This window comes from Vicia villosa, linkage group LG1 (assembly GCF_029867415.1).
Source record: "Vicia villosa cultivar HV-30 ecotype Madison, WI linkage group LG1, Vvil1.0, whole genome shotgun sequence".
Classification (NCBI taxonomy): Eukaryota; Viridiplantae; Streptophyta; class Magnoliopsida; order Fabales; family Fabaceae; genus Vicia; species Vicia villosa.
The window spans coordinates 98,720,902-98,743,763 of NC_081180.1; the positions used below are offsets into that span (position 1 = coordinate 98,720,902).

General features: G+C 30.8%; 1 protein-coding gene and 1 long non-coding RNA gene across 2 annotated transcripts; both read right to left on the reverse strand.

Moving 5' to 3' along the window:
• Positions 1-14,109: 14,109 nt before the first annotated feature.
• LOC131613277 (uncharacterized) lies at positions 14,110-15,474 on the reverse strand. Its single transcript, XR_009287592.1, has 4 exons — positions 15,252-15,474; positions 14,986-15,084; positions 14,778-14,856; positions 14,110-14,701 (listed from the first exon to the last, which is right to left on the reverse strand). It is a non-coding gene; the product is annotated as an uncharacterized LOC131613277 (long non-coding RNA).
• A 298-nt stretch (positions 15,475-15,772) lies between these two features.
• LOC131650063 (uncharacterized) lies at positions 15,773-22,818 on the reverse strand. Its single transcript, XM_058919806.1, has 5 exons — positions 22,608-22,818; positions 16,864-16,997; positions 16,646-16,753; positions 16,360-16,427; positions 15,773-16,237 (listed from the first exon to the last, which is right to left on the reverse strand). The coding sequence occupies exons 1-5, from the start codon at positions 22,816-22,818 to the stop codon at positions 16,213-16,215; spliced, it is 546 nt and encodes a 181-aa protein (XP_058775789.1). The 3' UTR covers positions 15,773-16,212.
• Positions 22,819-22,862: the final 44 nt, after the last annotated feature.

Sequence of the window (22,862 nt, forward strand, 5' to 3'; positions counted from 1 at the left end):
CTCATGTTAATTCTCATTTTGCCAATTATATATGAACATACACATTTAAAATCAAGCAATTAATCATTAAAATTAATGCTATCCAACTACCCACAGAGAATCAATATCAAAACAACATCATTGACATAATAATATATATTTCTCAACATACATATTCAAGTCAAAACACAATTACGGATAAATTCTCAAAATATCGTAATTTACCGACAAACCAAATAGTTAATCTAATTCCAAATTATATTCTAATCAATTAAACACATTGAAATTAATTCAACTATTAATTTAATCAACCAATTAATAATCACACTATATTAATTTAATTCACTTCTATTTCTACTCCATTTCCAATTTTCTAGCATTCTATTGCTCAAGACCATTTTTATTAAAAAGAATATCGCGCTAGCTTTCTAACGCCTCGAACGGAGACTCAAACGGAGTTACGGTTCAAAAGATATGAATTGTTAAAGTTTCAATGAAAAAAAACAAACACCGACATTATACACTGACAACTCTAAACATGTCAGAATTACTCAAAACAAATAAAAATATGACTCTTAATAATTCAAAACAACTCTAAAAACTTATTGTCAACTCTAACAACTCTATTGACAACTCTAACAACTTTATTGACAATTCTATTAAATTATTATAGTTTATTTATAAAGAACATTTAAACCAAATGAAATTTCGGTCAATTAGTAAAATATCACAATTTCAACAAAATAACACCACCACGCTAATCTACTAATTAAACTTAGCTACCACGTAAATTTTTATTAAATTTCGGGCAACTAATTATACCGCTTAATCCGACTATTTCGATCAAACGGGACCATTTGGAATTCATTGATTCTATAATTCCTATTATTTCATAAATATATTATCTACTGTTTCAATATGAAGTAGTCAAAGTGGTCAGTTTTTATTTTATTCTTATACTAGGCTCTTTGATACTAAACAATAAAATTGTTACACTACAAATGCCACAAATATCAAGAAAATTAATAATTTTAAATAAAATGAAAGATTAGAATCATTAGGCATATTAGATCCGTCTAATTGAATGGTAAACTCATATATAATAAATTAAACATGCAGAAAGAAATAGATTCAATTGGATAGTAAATTAAAACACTAGAAGGAAATAATTTGTTTTACAAACCATTCTCTAACTTCATAATTCAAAGTATCCCATTGCTTTAACTTGAGGCTGGCATCTCAATTACTATAAATGCACTAGTTACAACTATTTTAATTGTTATACTAGTTTCCTAATCATTAATTCTAATGACCACGATTACTTAACAAAAGAAACAATGTATATTACATACAAGGACCAATTACATGTGACAGCCACTCATTAGCATGGGGCGCTCACCTCACACAAGGAGGCCCCCGTCTCACAGTCCCAACACCATTGTGAGGCCACTGTCTCACATAGTGAGACTTCCGTCTCTAAACTCATCCTTGTTCATTTCATTCCCCTGTCTTTGATGTATAATTTCAAGTTCCAGATTCGCGTTTTAATAACACTCATAACACATTAATAGAGGTTCTAGGATAATAGAGTTTTCTTAATTCGAGTTGTTTCAATCAAACAACAATAACGACAACAATTTTCAGCAACAATTAACACAAGCCAAAGTAATAATTTACAAACCCAATTCCCAAACATACAAGGTTTCATAAGCCCCATTATAGGAAGAGAACCCCACCCTTACCTTATCAATGGAAGCAACTCAATGGGTCTCTATTTGCATCTTCAATTTGGCACCATGGATGAAAATTTCCAAGCTTCTTCTTCTTCTTCATTGCTTGCCTCTTCCTCTTCTATTCTTGTTTCCTTCATTATGACAACTCTCCTCTTTCCAAATCTCTAAAACCCTAATATAAAACCATTTGGGCTTAGCCTTTAGCAAAATTTAGGCCCAATAAGAGATATAACTCAAATAATTAATTATATCACTTATAATAATAATTCCTTCAATATAATAATTCCGACTTATAAATAATATTATTCTTAATATTATTTTTCCGACTATCCGACTTCAATTTATATATAATTCCAAATACGCCCTTAAATAACACCGACAATCCAATTTCGACTAAATCAAATATTTAAATCCTTCAATAATTTAATTAACCAATTTAATTAAATTCGGGGTGTTACAACTCTCCCCCACTTAGAATATTTTCGTCCTCGAAAATTGGCTCAACACCATCCAAACACAAACCTCGTATCAAAATCTCAAATCACGCATGGTAACACTTCGATCACTACCTCTTTGTCACAACAACGATTCTCATGAACACAAACACATTACAGTTCTTACCAGTTTTGTAATAATCAACCACTCAATGCAGTATTCCTGGCGCATCACACGTATTCCAACAGTCCATCAATCTAAACATCAAGATAACTCATCTTTACCGACTTCTGACCTATAGTTTCTTACTCCCCAAAGTCTTACAACAACAGTGTCACATAAAGCTCCCGCTGCTCGACTCTGATAATTCTCTTTTAAATCACTACCCCCAATAAAATTCTGTTAACTATATGGTCCACAATTCTCAATCCAATACAGACTTTCATTAATACTCATCCTCACATTGTTGTTTCACTTGATGTTTCCAATCTTTTGCTTAGCGACACTCGCTTGTATAAAACGCACCACACTGATTGCTCATTCCGTCCGATTCTTACTCAACCATCCCTCTTATCGAGCTACACAAACCAATGAACAACCATCTTCACGATAAAATATAAATACTCTTTCCACACTATTAAGACAACGAGACAAATCTATAACATCCAACACGAGTTTCGTCTACTATTAACAATAGATTGAGGGTGATCAGTTCCCCAATTTGTCAATTTAGTATTCGACAACCATTGTGGAGTATAAATCGTTATTACATCATAACAGCGCCCTTTCCGAATTTCCTCTTAAATCCAATAACATGAGTAGCATCACACAGTTTGTTTCGTCTCAACCGAAGTCCTCCTCCCGATAAACTGGCGATAGAAAATTCCATACACTCCTTCTTTTATACACGCCGCCACTTTTGGCATCCCAAATACGACTTCTATCATCCCTAAGTCTGACTTTTTCTTCGCTACTACTTCACTCTTCCTTAAAAGTCATCAGTACTCCAATCATCTTTAATACCGAACATCTTTTTATCTCATCTTAATCATCAACAACAAGTTTTGCTTAACTTCGCTTCAGACAATATCGGTAATAACCGTTCTTATTCAACATGCTTACACATCGACTACGTCCGTTAATCACTTATACGAGTCCAACATTAAGTCTACCGCAACTTTATCACCTTAACACTTGTCAAACGCCAGCATCAGACGCAAAGGTTAAACACACCGACAAGTTCCCAGTCCTCAATCGTGCTGAACATCGCCACTCTTTAACTTCTGTCTCCCCAAAATTATCCTTAACTTCACATCGTCTTCGACTGTGGTTAATATCCAAAACTCTCAACAACACTTGAATTTGTCGCTTATCGACAGCATACCAGACCCTCTCTTACAACAGAAACATCATCGAGAAGCAAAACTTCTCCCCCACTTGTAATCAAACCAATTCCTGCAACAAAACAAACAAGTACCGACAGTGTTTCATACACGTATCGTGTACTAAAGACTAAAACACTGACAGCATTCAACTGTCGTACAACTCAACAGACTCGACAACTTAGCCGGACGGACCGACCTGCTCTGATACCACTATTGTAACACCCCATTTCTACCCGGCAAATATATATAAATCAGAGTTTTTCAAAATTTCTCAATAAACAAATGAGGCGTCACATAATCAAAACAAAACAAATCACCTCGTCGCATAAAGCGGATACATAGCACCTTTGAAATAGAATAACTTATTTTATTAAAACACAGCGGAATCACTTAAGAATGTATTCAATAAAATATCTTCAGTTAACTTAACATTTTGTCCAACCAAAATGAAACAATTAAATAGCAACATCAATAATAGTATAAATCGTTCCCCCCAAAGTGCTACGTATCAGAGCGACAACCGACTCGAGTAACGGCAACTAAATCTTCATACTTGAATACCTACACGTTGCCAATATAAAGGTGGGAGAACTTTTGGCACGCCGCCACTTTTGTACACGCCGCCACTTTTGGCATCCCCAACAGAGTCGCCAGTTCTGTAATACGGTGGGAGAACTGACTTTTTTAAAATGTTGCGGATAGCAAGAGTCGCCACCGACTTTTATTTTATCCAATATATAGAAAGGCTAAAAGAACATGAAAAGACCTTTTAAAAAGATTTTGAGTTCGGGGGGGTAGGTTATACGAAGGGAAGGTGTAAGCACCCTTTATATCCATGGTTATCCATGGGCTCTTAATTGCTTAGCTCACTTTGTTTTCAAAAATGTTTGAAGAATAGTAAAAACTTTTAAGGACTTTAGCTTGTAAATAAGCGTAGCCTTGTTTGAAAGTATTTGAAGAGAATGTGAAAAAGATTCTGGATTTAGAGCAAGCAATTAGTCCTTTCATAAAGAGGGCAGGTAGTCCTTTCATTGGATTTTGAAGGGTCATCGAGTTATCGTTCGCCACAAGACTGTCCCTGTCGTAAAGGGGGCAAGTAGTCTTGGGGAAGGATATAATAGTCATTTTAAGGCAACAGGAGAGGATACCTTAGCAATGGGACAATCATCTTATTTCCGAGGCAACATCGAGGGACAAAAATCTTACGATGATTTCAATGTATTAAGGCAGCACTTACTTTAGGTATCCTCGGAATCGAGAGACTTGACTATTTTAGAATCGTAATTAAAAGGCAACAGACAGCATAAGAAGAGTTACCCTAGAGGTGTGTGTGTGGCACAATCATGTGGTTCAATTCGATTATATTTATCTTGTATAAGTTATTCTAATCAAATTCAAAGGTTGCACTCCCTAATTACTAACCATGCAATAAATAATCGTGCGGGAATTAAAATGCGGAAAGTAAAACCTACGCTATTACAGTTTTATGGGTGGGGGATTTTACAATAAACACCTGTGGGGGTTTGCGAAAAATAAAGACTGAAATTAAAGAAACTATAATTAATTCAAAAATATTTAAATAGCTTGAATCGTCGTCGAACCTTCGATCAATCCTGAAAATCAAGAATGAAAAGGAAAAAAAATTTAGTGTATGAAAGATCTATTTATTATAAACTCGATTAATCATACAAACCCTAATTTAAAATAATCGATTAAAACGAATTATGTAAAACAATTAATTTGATATTTTAAATAACCATTAAAAATTAATTTATAAAAAGTTGAACGTTCGATTAAATATGATAATTATATGACTTTATTTATTTACATGATTTTAAATAATTATTGGATTAATCATAATTAATTAATTGATTAAAAGTATATGCAAAAATGGTAATATCATGAAAAAGTCGAGTTTGCGATTAAAAAAAGAAATAATTATAAAAAAAATGACATTATTAGTAAATATAAATCTTTAGAGAAAATAATTAATGAAAAAAAAAAAGAAGAGAAAATAAATAAAGAAAAAAAGAATTGTGTAATTAAAACTAAAAAAAATTTAAAAAAATTTAGCTCTGATCCTGTGTGGAGATCTCCTGGAGGTTCATGGTGCGCCACCCTCTTCAAATCTGTTGGATCCAGCCTTTGGGGAGATTGAATGGCTGGGATGTGAGAGTGTATGATACGCGTGTGTTAGTAAGCTGCACAGGATTTGTAAGCAAATAAAATTGAAAAAAAACGCATTGCCTGGGCCAGGTTCGAACTCAGGTATGGAGTATCACAAAATCCTTCCTCTTGCCAGGCGTGCTACGTTGTTAGTCAGTAATAATATGCACAACAAACATTAAGTATAAAAACCAACATTAAATGTAAATTTCAAAAGCCAAGTCAAACTGGGCCCCCTTGACCAATGCGCAGACCAATGAGAATTGGAAAGAGAGGGTCGGAGTGTTGACCCACGAATGTAAATCATCCACGCGTGGTCAAGCTTTCCACGCTACTATTCATCATCTCCTACCTATGTACCTGCGGAAATACATGCGGAGTTTGCTTTGGAATTTCCTGCGGATTTTCCTTGGTTCATCATCCATGAAACCTGCGCTTTGAGACACAAAAAAACACAACGAAGCAAGACGTATATTTAACCTAGGTCCACTAATTAACATGTCAGGAACTCAATGGAGCAATTAGTTTGGGATGGATCGTCCTGGAACATGGAAAACGACAAACTTTTCCTTTGTGCCCTAGTAATGGTAGATCCTCTTTCACGTGCATAAACTCCAAACCAATGATTCCAGACTGTGTTAAACAATGTCAGGAGCTCATACAAAGCGTTAGATGCAAACAAAATTCGTTAAAACATGAGGTACAGAATTTCATAAATATGCATGAATATGATAAGTTGGATGTGGATGTTTTACGTGCTATGGAACCTGTATCTCCATTCAAACTTACCCTATATCCCTTTAAGAAGATGATTGGATGATTCAGAGGCTTCGAGACTCCTTGGATAAAGCACATGAAAATTGCACCTTCCTTTGATATTTTTTATCTTTGAAACCCTAGCTCTCTTCTCCAAATTTTGTCCTCCCCTTGTTTCTGATTGTCCCCTATTTATAACGAAATGAAACAGGGTTATATTCTTGCTTGAGAATCAGGTAGATTGATGAGAAAAAATTTGAAAAGATTTCATTGATTTTTTGCTTAAAATCTTTCTCCTTTGGCTCCAATTATATTTTGCATATTTTCTTCTAGCCATTAAATTATATTTACTTAGATTTTGATCAAGGGAAAAAGATTGAATCATTCATTATAATTATTTCATGATTTATTTGATTTTTATTTGAATTTAAATAATTAAAATCAAATATAAATGAAATAATGTCATAAAATAAAAATACTTGAATCATGGACTCCCTTTGGGCTTAGGATCTCGTGGATAGCTCAATAGGTATGGCCCAATACTCAAAAGTTTTAATCTTTGCCAATTAGAGTTTCACACATTTTCCAAATTTTGCCCAACTTTCACCAGTCATAAATCATTCAATACTTATCATATGGAGATGTTCTAGGACTTTTTGGAAATCCCAAGATGTCCTTTACAAGCCACTTTGGAAGCTTTTTTGCATTTGAAGATTTTATCTCGAAGATATGGCTCCTGACAAAAAACAGCTTTTTGCAAGCTTCTAGAAGGACCTGTAATGTTTAGGCTCATATCTCTCATGCGGAAGCATTTCTTGACCTTGGGCCCAACATCAAAGTTGTAGAGAATCAAATTTCCTTGAGAATGAGATTTGATTGAGGAATTTCTGATAACGTATGAGAGATATATGATCAGTCAAAGTTGGGTTGACTTTTAGTTCAAAACCCTAATTTAGAAACTATGAGCTTTGTTGATTTCTGAGCTTTCCTAATGAATCGTGATCAACCCTTGATCAAATGATGAATGTGACTTCAAAATGTTGATGTTGACCAAAAATCAGAAGTTTTGACTTTGATTTGACCGTAGTTGACTTTTAGGTCAAACTGGTTGGCTGTTGACCATTTGAACTATTGACTGAGCAATCTTATGAATCAGAGCTTGAAACTTGGCAAGAGGATACTGTGAGGCATATGAGAGGCCATGAAGTTCACTTGAAGTATCAAAAGTTGATTTTCTTTGGAGAGAAGCAAAACCCTAGTTGTGAAGCCTTTGATTAGGAGAGTGTGCACTTAGGCCTGAGTCTGGTCTTTTTGAAGGCCTAGTTAGCCTATTAGCCTACATAAAAGCCTATTTGTTTTAGACATATATAAATATGAAATTAAAATAATGTTTAAATAGACTAACTAACTAAATAAGCAAGAGACTAAAAATTTGTTTGTATTGACTTATTTTAACTTATCTATTAGCATAAGTTCGGTGAGACTATTTATTTAAGAGAACTTATGAAAACAATGTGCATCACGTGTTTTCATCTTATTTTCACAAGGTCTTCAAAATAATCAAGTTCTATTTATGTATTTTAAATCAAAGTACAAAACATAAAATAATAATAAAAAATATTCATATTTATTAAAATATGTCGGCCTGATAGGTTTAAAAGGTTTTTTTTAGGGCCTAAGGTCTGGCCTTTTTAATTATATAGGCTTATAAAAAAAGCCTAAGCCTTTTCTATTTAAAAAAAATGTGTGACCTGATCTGAGTCTATATAAACTAGCCTGTAGGTCCCTGTTATCGGTCTGGCCTATTTCCACCTCTGATTGTTACATGTGTCTCATCACAAGAAATTGGCTATGTGGTATGCTGCGTTATCGTCACTTACCAGAAGTTAATTAGAAGAATAAAAGTGCGAATGAAAAACTTTAAAGGACAAATTATTAGAGTAAATATTTTGTTGGCGAAGAAAATACTAATATATTTAGAGAGACCAGTTATTTATTTAACTCTACTACTACTACTATTGATGATAATAATAATAATAATAATAATAATAATAATAATAATAATAATAATAATAATAATAATAATAATAATAATAATAATAATAATAATAATAATAATAATAATAATAATAATAATAATATTTTTATTATAAATAAAATAAAATTATTAATATTATCTAGATATTAGGGATGACAACGGGGCGGGAACGGTTATTATCTCCCCCAAATTCAAATTCAAATTTCCAAACAATTCTCATTCTCCGCCTCAAACTCAAACGGGAACGGATAACTAAAATCCAAACTCGACCGAAACGGGTTCGGGTTAGATTTGAGTATCCCCGCCCCGCCACCATCCATTTCCATTTAGTGAAATCAATTTTTTTTAATAGAAATAATGATTTTTTTTCAAAATTAAATTACTTTATAAATAATAAAATAAAACAATTTCAAAAAAATTCATACATTTCAAATATTTTAAATAGTAAATACAAATCAAAATATCAACACTTTGGTCATGTATTTAATATTCTAAATTATTAAAAATATATAATAATATACACAATGAAATAAACGGGACAGGTTCGAAGACGGGTTCGGAGTGGATACTAGTGTCCCTATTATCCGATCCATCCCCATATTATTTAATCGAGAAAAATTCAAACCCGAATCTAAACTTTTTTAAAGTGGGTTTTCCTGTCAACTTCGAGTGAGTTCGGGTGGATACTCGCGGATACGGATTTTATTGCCATATCTAATATATATATATATATATATATATATATATATATATATATATATATATATATATATATATATATATATATATATATATATATATATATATATATATATATATATATATATATATATATATATATATATATATATATAGTTGTTGCCATGTGTGTATGAATGTTGTAAAATTCACAAGATCAAATTTGATTTCTATTCATAAATAAAAAGTAAGTGTCATTGACTATAGTATGTAAAAAAAAGTATCATTGACTATTAAAAATGGTTAAATTTTTCTTTTATGCATAGATTTTGCTTAACATCACCTTTTTTTTCAATTCAAATATAATCTATAGTTAAAAAGAATTTTAGAAATAAATACCACTTTTGGTTGGATACTTTTCTAAACAAATTTGCCTTAAAACACAATATATTTATAAAAAAATTAACATTAATTAGCTTTTTTTCAATTCAAATCTACACTATAATTAAAAAGAACACTAAATATAAATACCAACTTTGATTGATATTTTGCTTAACAAGCTTGTCCTTAAAACACTATATTTATAAATTTCCTTAACATCACATTTTTTAAATTCAAATATACACTATAATTAAAAAGAACTCTAAAAATAAATACCAATTTTGGTTGAATATTTTTCTAAACAAGTTTGTCCTTCAAACACTATATTTATAAAACTTCCTTAACATCATATTTTTTCCAATTTAAATATACACTAAAGAACTCTAAAAATAAATATTAATTTTGGTTGGATATTTTTCTAAACAAGTTTGTCCTTAAAAAATATATTTAAAGCGAGTATATGTTTGTGAGAGTGAGAATGGATTAAGATATATAATAAGTTAAATTTGTTCAATAATATGATATCAAAATATTTTTTAAAAATTTTAAAGGGTAAATTTTAGTCACTTGACTATTTGATAAAAATAATTTCTTAAAATTAATTATTAAAGATAAAGTTAATTATATACTAAAATTTTAATATTAAATTATAATAATTTTTATGTTATTAAAATTAAATGTATAGTAGTATAATGTTATTTTTCACGTATCTTGATAACTTTGAAAATAATTTAAAAATTATCATATATATATACTAGTAACAAACCCGTGCGTTCGCACGGGTTCTGGTATGCGACGCGCATTTGTTTCAAATGTATATTTTTTTAATAGAAAAATGTCTGGTATTTGTGAAAGCATAATAATTAAATGTATAGAAAAATATTTGGTACCCGTGAAAAAAAAATTAAATATATAGAGAAATGTCTGGTACCCGTGAAAAAATAATAATTAAATGTATAGAAAAATGTCTGGTACTCTTGAAAAAATAATAATTAAATATATAGAAAAAAGTCTGGTACCCGTGAAAAAAAATAATTAAATGTATAGAAAAATGTCTGGTACCCGTGAAAAAATAATAATTAAATGTATAGAAAAATGTCTGGCAACAATGAAAAAATAATAATTAAATGTAAGAAAAATATCTGGTACCCGTGAAAAAATAATAATTAAATGTATAGAAAAATGTCTGGTACCCGTGAAAAAATAATAATTAAATGTATAGAAAAATGTCTGGTATCCGTGATACCTGTGCGTTCGCACGAGTTCTGATACGGGACGCACATTTTTTTCAGATGTATATTTTTTAATAGAAAAAAGTATGGTACCCGTGAAAAATAATAATTAAATGTATAGAAAAATGTCTGGTAACCGTGAAAAAATAATAATTGAATATATAGAAAAATGTTTGGCACCCGTGAAAAATAATAATTGAATGTATAGAAAAATGTCTGTTACCCGTGAAAAAAATAGTAATTGAATGTATAGAAAAATGTCTGGTACCCGTAAAAAAATTAATAATTGAATGTATAGAAAAATGTCTGGTACCCGTAAAAAAAAATTGAATGTGTAAAAAAATGTCTGGTACCCGTGAAAAAAAGAATAATTGAATGTATAGAAAAATATCTGGTACCCGTGAAAAAAATAATAATTGAATGTATAGAAAAATGTCTGGTACCCGTAAAAAAAAATTGAATGTGTAGAAAAATGTCTGGTACCCGCGAAAAAAAAGAATAATTGAATGTATAGAAAAATATCTGGTACCCGTGAAAAAAATAATAATTGAATATATAGAAAAATGTCAGGTACCCATGAAAAATTAGACTCGTGTTTTGAAAAATTAAATTTAATTAAAAAATAATTAATAAAATATGATGATTAAATTTAAAAAATATTTACAATTAATTAAATAAAAAATTATTAATTTTGTAAAATGCTAATCCCATGAATCTTTCAAACAAACTTAGAATTTTAAAATTTTGCTTGGAATTTCAAATATTTATATTGAATAAATATTATTATTTTAATTTGTACTTTAAAAAAATATAAGTTATGATGCAGTCAAAATTTGTTTTCTATTATTGATCACCATCCAAAATATTAATATCAATAAAAATAAAAATCTGAGATTGACAAATAAAAATGAAAATAATATATTAAATCATTAAAATATTAATATCATTAAATCATAAAATTCTTATATTAAATCATAATATTAATATTTGTGGAAAAATGACCGTATATATTAAAGTATCAGACTACATGTGTATTAAGGATACAGATGTTATAACACCAGCACCAAATAGATCCATCTTCTGTTAATACAAAAACTAGTAACAAACCCGTGCGTTCGCACGGGTTCTGGTACGGGACGCGCATTTGATTCACATATATATTTTTTAATAGAAAAAAATTAAATTAAAAGTAATTAACATTTTGTGGAAAAAAATAAGAACAATTAACATTAAATTGTGTCTAAAAAAAATAAGGAACAAAATTGAAATCACTAAAATTAAATTGTGTCTAAATAGCCTTTTGTAACTTCACGTTCCGTTAATAATCAATATTTTGATCAGTAACTTCATGCTCCCATTAATATTTAATATTTTGCTCAGTAACTTCGTTCCCGTTAATTTCAAAATATTTTGATCAGTGACTTCATATTTACGTTAATATTCAATATTTTGATCAATAACTTCGTCTTCATATTAATATTAAATATTTTAGTCAGTAACTTCAAGTTCACGTTAATATTCAATATTGTGATCAGTAACTTCATGTTCCCGTTAATATTTAATATTGTGATCAGTAACTTCATGTTCCCGTTAATATTCAATATTTGAATCAGTAACTTCCGGTTCCCGTTAATATTTAATATTCTGATCAGTAACTTCATGTTCCCGTTAATATTCACTATTCTGATCAGTAACTTCATGTTCCCGTTAATATTCAATATTTTAATCAGTAACTTCAAGTTTCCGTTAATATTCAATATTGTGATCAGTAACTTCATGTCCCTGTTAATAAAAAATATTTTAATCAGTAACTTAGGTTCCCGTTAATATTCAATATTGTGATCGGTAACTTCATGTTCCCGTTAATATTCAATATTATGATAAGTAACTTCATGTTCCCGTTAATATTCAATATATATATATATTGTGATAAGTAACTTCATGTTCTTGTTAATAAAAAAATATTTTAATCAGTAACTTCAGGTTTCCGTTAATATTCAATATTGTTCAGTTAGACGAATTTGGATACATAATTTATTTTAAATAAAAATGTTTAAAAAAATAGAAAAAAGTTAGATAATTAATTGATTATTTCGTATATAAAAATATTTAGATCAATAATAGATTTTCTCCCGTATACCATTTATCGTATATAAAAATATTTAGATCAATAATAGATTTTCTTCCCCGTATACAAGCCTCATTTTTGTTTAGGTATCATTTACAAAAATATTTGAATCAATAGTAAATTTCGTATATAAAAATATTTAGGTCAATAGTAAATTATTTTCCCGTATACCATTATAGAATAAAAATATTTGGATCATAAATACCATTTTTCGTAAATAATAAATTTTTTTCCATATACAAATATTATTTTTGTTTATGTGTCATTTACAAAAATATTTGTATCAATATCACATTTTCCTATATAAAAATATTTAGAAAATAATAGATTTTTTGGCCTATTCCATATTTTGGATAAAAAATATTTGAATCATAAATAACATTTTTCGTAAATAAAAATATTTAGATCAATAATAGATTTTTTTCTCGTATACAAACTTCATTTTTGTTTAGGTATCATTTACAAAAATATTTGGATCAATAGTAAATTTCGTATATAAAAATATTTAGATCAATAGTAGATTTTTTTTTCTGTATATCATTTTTAAATAAAAAATATTTAGATCATAAATACCAATTTTCGTAAGTAATATAACTTTTCTGTATACAAATATTATTTTTATTTAGGTATCATTTACAAAAATATTTGGATCAATATTAAATTTTCGTATATAAAAATATTTAGATCAATAATAGATTTTTTAAATAAATTTTTCCTGTATATCATTTTTGACTAAAAAATATTTCGATCATGAATATCATTTTTCGTATATGAAAAATATATATCAATAATAAAATATTTTTTGTGGAAGAAAGAAGTGAGAAAGTGATGAAAGATAAAAAAAATAGAGAATGGAGAGAGATTTGATAAGTTTAATAAAATATAAGAGTTGTATTATTTTAATAATAAAATTAAGAACTTTTTGGTGCAAAGACCAAAAAACCACAATTTTAATGTGGTGGCAAAAAGCTAAATAAGGGTGTTTTTTACTTTTCCAGAACCATTAATTTTCTTATATTATAGATAAATTAAAGTATCAGACAGGGTTACTAGATAAACAAACCAAACCAGTATGTTGATCATAATGAGGTTAATAAATACAATTATCAATAACTACACCATTTTGCCTTGGGTTCCCATCAATTTGAAAATGATATTCAAATCCCTCTCCCTGTTTATCAATGTCTTACTCCAAGACCAAAAAGAAACATTAGTAAAAAAACTGAAGATAAATCTTCATTCTCTTCATTACACTTGTGCTGTAATTGATAAATTGTAGAAATTTGTTTAATAGTTTCATAACATTATCATCCCATTTGCTTATCTTCACCACCATTACTGCTCCAAAATTATCATAACATGCATGTCGGTTAGTTTTTACAATATAACAAAATTAGTCGATAACATGCTGGAGTGTGTCAATACAACAACAACAACAACAAAAACTATCTTGGCTGCCGTTTAACAGTCTTACTCAATTAGCCTGACAGTTAATACTACTACTAACTTCTAACAACTTCAATAACAACCTCTAACAGAATTTACAACTCACCATAACTAACTTCTAAAACCTACAACCAATTTACAACTCACCATATTTGTAGTGGCACCAAAAGTGATCATAATTTCGGTATCGCTTTCGAACACAAACACCGACAAAGACACAATTTCAGTGTCAGCCATTCCTTCAAAACTGAATTCTACTTCAAAAACATCTCTATAAATTGCTTCTCTATAAATTGCTTCACTTTAGGATCATTCACTTTAGCAAGAGCACCATGCTTTATACCCTGAATCAAAAAAACATGAGCACAGGTCAAGAACAACATAAAATCAGCATAAGTATTCTAGCGGAAATCAGTATACCAGCATCTAAGCTTTTGAGTTTTAGATACTTCTGGATCGATCAGGGCCAAACTTTTGCTGATAGCTGACAAAGAAACACCTAAAACAAAAAGTATATAACCATTAAGATATGCAACTCTAAAGCAACAATGCTAAGCCTCATCACACCAGTTCATCAATGGCAAAATGATTAATGCGGAGCACACAAAGGTTTAAGATCATAACACACCATACAAGATGCTCTTCTCTGTCCATTTGGTACGCGTTTTATGAATAGGATGTCGACCACTGATAAGCTCAAGAAGTACCACACCAAAACTGAAGACATCTGATTCAAGTGAGAATAATATTAGGTTCAGTTTCTACTATTCTATGATGAAAATAATATATCATTTTGAGAAAGAAAAAAACTGTTAGAAATTGTCATGTGCCTTTAAGTGTATGTTTTCATAATTAGCCATTTGCATTGTTGGTGCTGTGAAGAGCTAAGAGTACCTCTTTTTTCCCAGTTTGTGTGAAGAAATAGCTTAGCAATGATAGTTTTGCTTCTCTGACCTGACAATAAACCACGGCGTTTGGAATAGTGATCTTGAGTGTGTCAGACACCAAACCTATATAGGATGACACATTTGATCCAATCCTTCTAAAATGCCTATCACCATATCGATCCTCGATTGGGTTAGGGATAGGACGATTAGATGGATTAGTAGGTTGAGCTGGATTAGAAGGTATCCCTAGATTACCAGCTTTCTCCATTTCTTGAGGAAGTTTCCGAAAGAAATCCACAGTAAGATATGAAGACTCCATATCCACAAGCCGAATAATTGTCTTCTTACTCGCTTCACGGAATCTCTCTAGAGCCTCATTTGTAGCTGCAGATAATTCGGTTTGAAGAGTAGGGAAACGTCTCAGCTCCTGTTCATAGAAAAAATTGTGATTTATTATTAACTATTCTAGTACATTTTAAGCAGGGTTGCTACAAAATGAATCTACAAACTTTACCTCAGTTTCACCTATTGATTTTCTCACAGGTTCTTTTAAGACAAAGTGAACCTACAAGTTGATTTCACAACAATTATTCCAAATTGCTTAAATATGCAGTAGGTATATCAAATATATTACATAACAGTATGAAGTAGTTTTTCTAAAAAAAACCCATAGTGAAAACAAAACAAAGAATAACTCCGTCTGTGGTCCTCTTAAAAAACTACTCGACAATCACCGACATTAGCAACAAGCAAATGCTTTCCAAGTATCAGGGCAGTCAGTGTTGTTGTCCCAGAAGAACTACTAATACTCTGTTCATCAACCATCGCAAGGTCGACACCTAGAAAAACTTTCTGATGAGAATCTTCCAACCTCTTAATTAGAAGTGCATCAGTGTCATATGACTGCAGCACTGTAACGTCTTCAAAAAAATATTTTCATAGCATTTTTCTTAACAAACACAGCTGCATCAGGACTTCCATGCCCATCCAAAACTGCAAAAATTCAACAAGCATAAAAAACAAACAATGAGGAATCTTTTTAAGGGGATAGTGATAGTTCAATTGCTCCTGTATATGCTTGTTTCCAAATTAAGCTCAACAACACTCTCACTCACCCTAACTCAAACAACTTAAAAGGAGTGTATACTTGAGTAAGTAAAGATTGTAACTTCTCCATCCACACCTGCATCAAATCCAGTTTCAAAAACCCTAATCAATTTTGAAACAAAACCATAACAATTTCAAAACCTTCAAATACTTCAAATCATAGTATAACAACAATCATAGTCAAAGAAATAACATGTATCAAATGAAAAAAAATAGATTTAGGGTTTCAGAAAAACCCAACATTAAAAAACCAAAACAAAATCAAGATACATAAATATGTTCAGAAAAACAAACCACACGAAAACGCACAGATCCACCGCCGTAAAAAATCGCAACCTCACCACCTCCAAACCACACGAAAACGCTCAGATCCACCACCACCGAAAATTGCAACCTCACCACCTACAAATGAAATTGTGAGAAAAATATTAGATAAAAGGAAAGAGGAGAATCAAAACCCAAATCAGAAGGGAAAAGGAAGAAGAGAGAGGTAGAAGAAAAAGAAATCGTACCAGAAGAAGGAGATAGAAGAAGGTGTGAAAATCTGAGTTTTGGGAGAGAGAGAGAGAGAGAGAGAGAATGAAAGAGAGTGGAAAGACAAGGAAGGGAAGGGAAGAGGGAAAAGATGGGAAAAAGAATTTGAATGCTTATCAGCCAGTCTATCCACGTGTCAACCATATAGGCAGCAGGGGCAGTTTAGTATTTTAAAGAACATCTTATTTTCTTATATTGTAGATATATATATATATATATATATATATATATATATATTGTGTGTAAGCGAGAAGAAATTAAATTATAGGACAACTTATATTCGTTAAATAATATAATATAAGATAAAAAAATTTAAAATTAATTATTATATATAAAGTTAATTAATGTCATATATTTATATTCAATTGGCATGTCATCAAGATTAACATCAATGTTATATAATTGTATAATGTTAATTTTAATGTATTTTAATGACATAAAAAATTATTAATATCTTTTAATATAAATATTAATTTTAAAAAGTGCTTATGTAGTGTGATACTATTGAGTAAACATAACTCTCTTCAAATATAATTTGATTTCTCTCCGGATCTCACTATCACACACAATTAATACTAAATATTGGTGAATTTTTATCTATCCAATTCAAAAAGTTAGGTAAAGTTATCTTCAATGTAAAATTTCTTAGAAACAACCAAAAAGTATACTATTTAATAATTAATTAAATAAGATAAAATTAAATGATGTAATGTAATTGGTGGAAGGTATACTACCCAACTTTTTATGAGAAGGAGGGAGTATATGAATAATTATAACTTTTTATTTTGACAAATAATAATGTCTTGTGTTAGTTTTTCTTCAATGTGAAGATCTAGTTTTTGTTCAATGTCTTGTGTTAATTGGGTTAGTTTTTGAGACAAGCTTCAACTATGATGAGTCATTAAAATCCAACTCATTTAAAATTTATATAAATAATTGTTAATCAGATGTTCATGTTGATAATAATAATAATAATAAAATTAATAACAGAATTAAATGCATTTCTTATATAAAAAAGTAAGGTGAATGCATTTATCTCGCAAGTAACATAATGTGCTGCATTTAGTGCTAGTGCCCCCACAATGAGACTTTAGGTCACAACACAATATCTACAGTATCTCCTCTTTGACACGAAAAGATCACAGTCGAAATCATTTATCCCTAGAAAGCAGTTCAGGAAAAGGAAGTCATGGTTGGCTAAATTGGAAAATGTATGATGAAAAAGGTGTAACATTAGAAGTTCTCCACCATTTAAGCCCCTAAACAAAGGTCAACAGTGTAGAAGAATGCATGATAATGTGGCTAAAAGGATACATCATATCATAGTTTGCACCTAAAGTTGAGTTTATATTAACGTGGCTATTGATAAAGAAATTTGGTACTCCTATGTATTAGACTTTTTTTTAGACGGAAAGAAAGAGGCTACTGAGTGCTCCTGTGGTACAAAGAGAGGCTATTAGCAGCACGCCTATCAAATTCAAATGTCTTGTTAGCAACCAATTTGTACTTGGTTTGATAAACAACTTTAAAAGGGAACAGAGATTTCATTAATAATTCTCATATAAAGAGAAATTTCGATCCATGACAAATAAATCGGCTATCACCAGGAAATCCCCGATTTAAATGGAACGAGCGTGAGTGTAAGAAAAACCCAATTTTTACATAGGGGGCGGAGATACTAGTACTTAGGGGTGGCAAAATAGGTCGTGGTCTGCCGGGCCGGCCCGCGCACCCGCCAAAAAATGGCGAGTTGGGTTAGGGATGTCAACGGAGCAGATATTGTTCGGAGGATGTTTCTCCGCTCCCCGCCCCGCCCCCAAATTTAGTCCCCATCCCCATCTCCAATCCCCGCCACGGGAGAATATTCCCCCATCCCCATCCCCGCAGATCCCCACGGATATCCACGGAGATCGAATCTTAAGAAAATTTCTACACTTTTTGATCAAAAATATGACACTAGTATTTTGTTATTTTTTTCCGTATTTTTTAAAACGCATATATTTGCATCTTTATTTTATAAAAAAAATAAAAATACATCTTGCATCAATAATAAATAAAAAAAAAGCAAAAGAACTTGATGTTGCTAATATTTTTTATGTAAAAATAAATAAATAAATAGTAACATAACTTGCTACCGTGCTTCCACTAATTTACTACAACAATACTGATGTCGTCCAACGCAAGTGGTTGATTATGTGTGACAAATCTATAACTTCTAATGACTCTTCATTTTCTAATACATTGATATTTTTCATGTAAAATTATATAATTATATAATATATAAAATATATAAATTAAAATATATCGTCGGAGTCGGAGAATCCACGGAGACGGAGGATACTTTTCCAATCCCCGCCCCAAAGTGTTATCGGGGGAACTTTTCCCTCCATCCCCATCCCCACGGGGAAAAAAATCCCCAACTTCGGATCTCCGCACAGATATTCCCCACCGGGATCCCCATTAACAGATGCAATTGACGTCCCTAAGTTGGGTTGGGATTTTAGGCCTGCCGCTTGCCAAAGCCCGACCCGCCGAAACCCGCCGCCCGCCATACTCGCCCCGCCAAAGTCCGCCGCCCGCCAAAGCCCGTCCCTCCTCCAAAACTCACTCTTCTTTTAGTTAATTCTAGTAATTGCAATTCTTGATGGTTTATTTTATACATTTATTTATAAATATATTTAATATTTTTTTAAATAAATTTGTTAAAAAGTTGTTTTTATAAAAAATTATTTTAAAAAATAAGTGAAAAGTTTAATTAAAAGGTAAAAAAACTATTAATCTATTAAAAAAATAAATAAAAATAGGCGGGTAAGCCCGCCGCCCGCCAACCCGCCATCTTGGCGGGGCGGGCATGACTTTTATGCCCATTTTACTTGGCGGGCATAAGGCGGGGCGGGCTGCCCATTTTGCCACCTCTGCTAGTACCCGCTCCGCACTCGCCAACTAAATTTATGTTTATTTAATTTTTTTATTAATTTTATTATTTATTTACACTTTAATTTTACAATATCATGTTTATTAGAATTATTATTTATTTAAAAAAAATACAGTATAAATAAAAATTATTAAGTATTATAATTATTTTTAAAATAATCAATTGTTTAATTTAATTATTAATTTTTATTTTTATTAAAAAAATATATTTTTAATATATATATATATATATATATATATATATATATATATATATATATATATATATATATATATGGGTGGGAGCGGGTCCAGGGAAACCCTTTTTTTGTTGGGGGCGAGGGTGGAGAACAATTATTGATCCCGATCGGATTTGGGAGCGGGTTTGGGTCAAGAAGGCGGGGACGGGTCTGGGTGTGCTTAAACCCGCCCCCGTCTCGCCCTATTGTCATGCCTATTTCGATCGAAAGGAAATGATATTGCCCGATAGATTTCCACTAGCTTTTATATATATTTTTTCAATGGTGCAATGTATTTTCAATGACTTTTGCATTTATTTGTTTCTATTACAAAACAAAATAAGGGTTATATAAATAAAATAAATATTCGGTTATATGATTATTGAAGAACACAAACCTTAAATCCAATAATTTTGTGCTCTTGTAATCCATCATAGAGAACTTTACCAAGTTTCTTTACACTTCAAAGTTTTCATGTCAAATGTTTCATTATCAATTTTTAATATTCAAAATGCTTTAATAATAATATATATATATATATATATATATATATATATATATATATATATATATATATATATATATATATATATCTTTTAGATTTTATGCGGATCACTGATGTCATTGTCTAGAGCGTTGATACTCATTAAATGAACGACAATATTTGTTTAAGGACAGTGAATATCCTGAATAAACATGCTTAAATATCCCCTTAGTTATGACAAAAACTGAGGTAAAAATTATTTCTTTCCACATACCCCTCTGTTTCAGTTGAATATTTACCTCGGTTTTAATATGTAAAAATTATATTGTTTACATTGTTTTTGTTTCAGTTTAATAAACTGAGCTTCTTTTTATAAAAAATTATATTGTTTACATAGAATATTAAAATACCTTGTTTACAACAAATCCAGGTTTTGATAAATCTTTGCTCTTATTCTCGGAGAACAACAAATCTTTGTTGTTATCCATATTTAGTTGCATACTCTTTGTTCCCTACAAGCACTCCATAACCTATCCAGCTTCTGATAAGTTATATGTTCCAAATATGAAAAAAAAATTGCACTTGCAATCCATCCCAGAGATCTGATGTTCATGAGCATTTCTAGAGAAAATGTTTTCACGGAAAATGCTTTCACAAGAAAGAGAACAAAATATACCCTTTGATTAACAATATCTTGAGCATATTTTGTTGTATACCCTTTGATTATCAACATAGGAAGGTTATTCTAAAATAACAACATCAACATCATTATGTGAGATAGATTGTAAGGACAGAAAAAAATGTGTTGTTTAAGATAGCAAGAGGAATATTGAAGATTTTTTATGTCTGGCAATCCATCCATAATAATGATGCGTACGATTTCAGAGCGGCTACATATAAGTTAGGTTTATAGTAAACATTTATTAATGATTGCTTTTATAGTAAAATTTGATCATATATTCCCTCGATTATTAGAGAAACCGAGGAATAAGATGATTTGTAAAATAAAGGTGCCTTTTGGTTCTAAATACAACTTAAAACTCCAAAAGCTGCAAATCGAAGCTCAAACCCTTATCAACCTTATATGTCTATTTAGTTTAAAACTGAGGTATACATTTTCTTTAAAAATAATGAAATATGGCGCGTTCACGGTCATTTGACCTCGGACGACTGAGGTGAATGATTTATCATGAAATTTATTATTTGTAGTAGTGATAAGTGATATCGTTATCAAATTGCCAAGGCCTGCCAAGTAAAACATGACAAACATCCATATGAAGAACATTACAATGTACCTTTTCTCTGTAATGATTTTAATGGAGACATGAACTCCGCGGGATAATGTTACTCGAACTTGGGGATCCCTTGGTTACACAACCCAATATGTATGGCTTCTCGTGGGGTTATATGGACAACTTCAAATAATCTACCCATTTCAAACAATGTGTTTTAAACAATTTTTTTAGTCGCCCTTCATCTTTCGATGCTAGTAAAATTCTCTACAACAAGAAATCTACCCTCTCATCAGATTTTTCCTCTACAAACTCAATCCTTACATATTCATTGTTCTCAAGTGCGTGCCCTTATCTTTCCTCTTCCTCTTCCCTTTCTTCTGCAACAATAACAACTCTCCTTGTTGGACAAACATTTGATTTGTGACTTATTTCGTTACAACGATAACATGTGTCTCCAATGGGTTTAGCATATGGATTATTCTGCCTCTAGACTAGTGTTTTACCCTACTGCACACTGATAGGGTTGCTAGTCCCCTTAATCTCAAGGTTGGAATCCCTAGTTATGCACTCTTTTCCTTATCATCGACTGATTCTAAGTTTTTTTTGGGTCAATATCTAAAAGATGAGAAATTTCGAGGGGTTTCTATATTAATTTTGCTTTCAAAGCTAGACATGATGCCTTAGCTAAGGTTCATACAATTTGTAAACTTATCTTCTCCTACGAATTTCCCTTTAGGTCACTGATGTATCAAGCCACTTTCTGCCTCTCTGATTTTCTTAACTCATTGCGCTTAGAAAACTGAAGGAACCCAACTGTGTATTCAATCATAGTTCTCTTGCCCATAACACACACTCAATATACACCTTATAAAGAATTTGTTCATAATCCTCTGGTAAAAACCACTCAAACATCAATGGTTTCATTCTTTGCCAAGATCTGATTGGTCTATTCCTTAGCCTTTGCCTTTGCCTCTGAACAACAAGTTTATCCCACCGGACAACAACAACACTCTTCAGCCTGATCGCCACCATCTTAACTTGCTTGTTCTCAAGAACACCCATAACATTAAAGAACTCGTCAACATTGATTTGTCAATTCAGAAACT

Excerpts from the sequence above, each read along its gene's own strand:
- LOC131650063 (XM_058919806.1), bottom strand. The coding sequence starts at position 22,818 with ATGGGTGTTCTTGAGAACAAGCAAGTTAAGATGGTGGCGATCAGGCTG. Across the intron at positions 16,754-16,863 it reads TCTTCTATCTCCTTCTTCTG|GTGGTGAGGTTGCAATTTTC; the intron begins GTACGATTTCTT and ends TTTCATTTGTAG. Across the intron at positions 16,428-16,645 it reads GATCTGTGCGTTTTCGTGTG|GTGTGGATGGAGAAGTTACA; the intron begins GTTTGTTTTTCT and ends GATTTGATGCAG.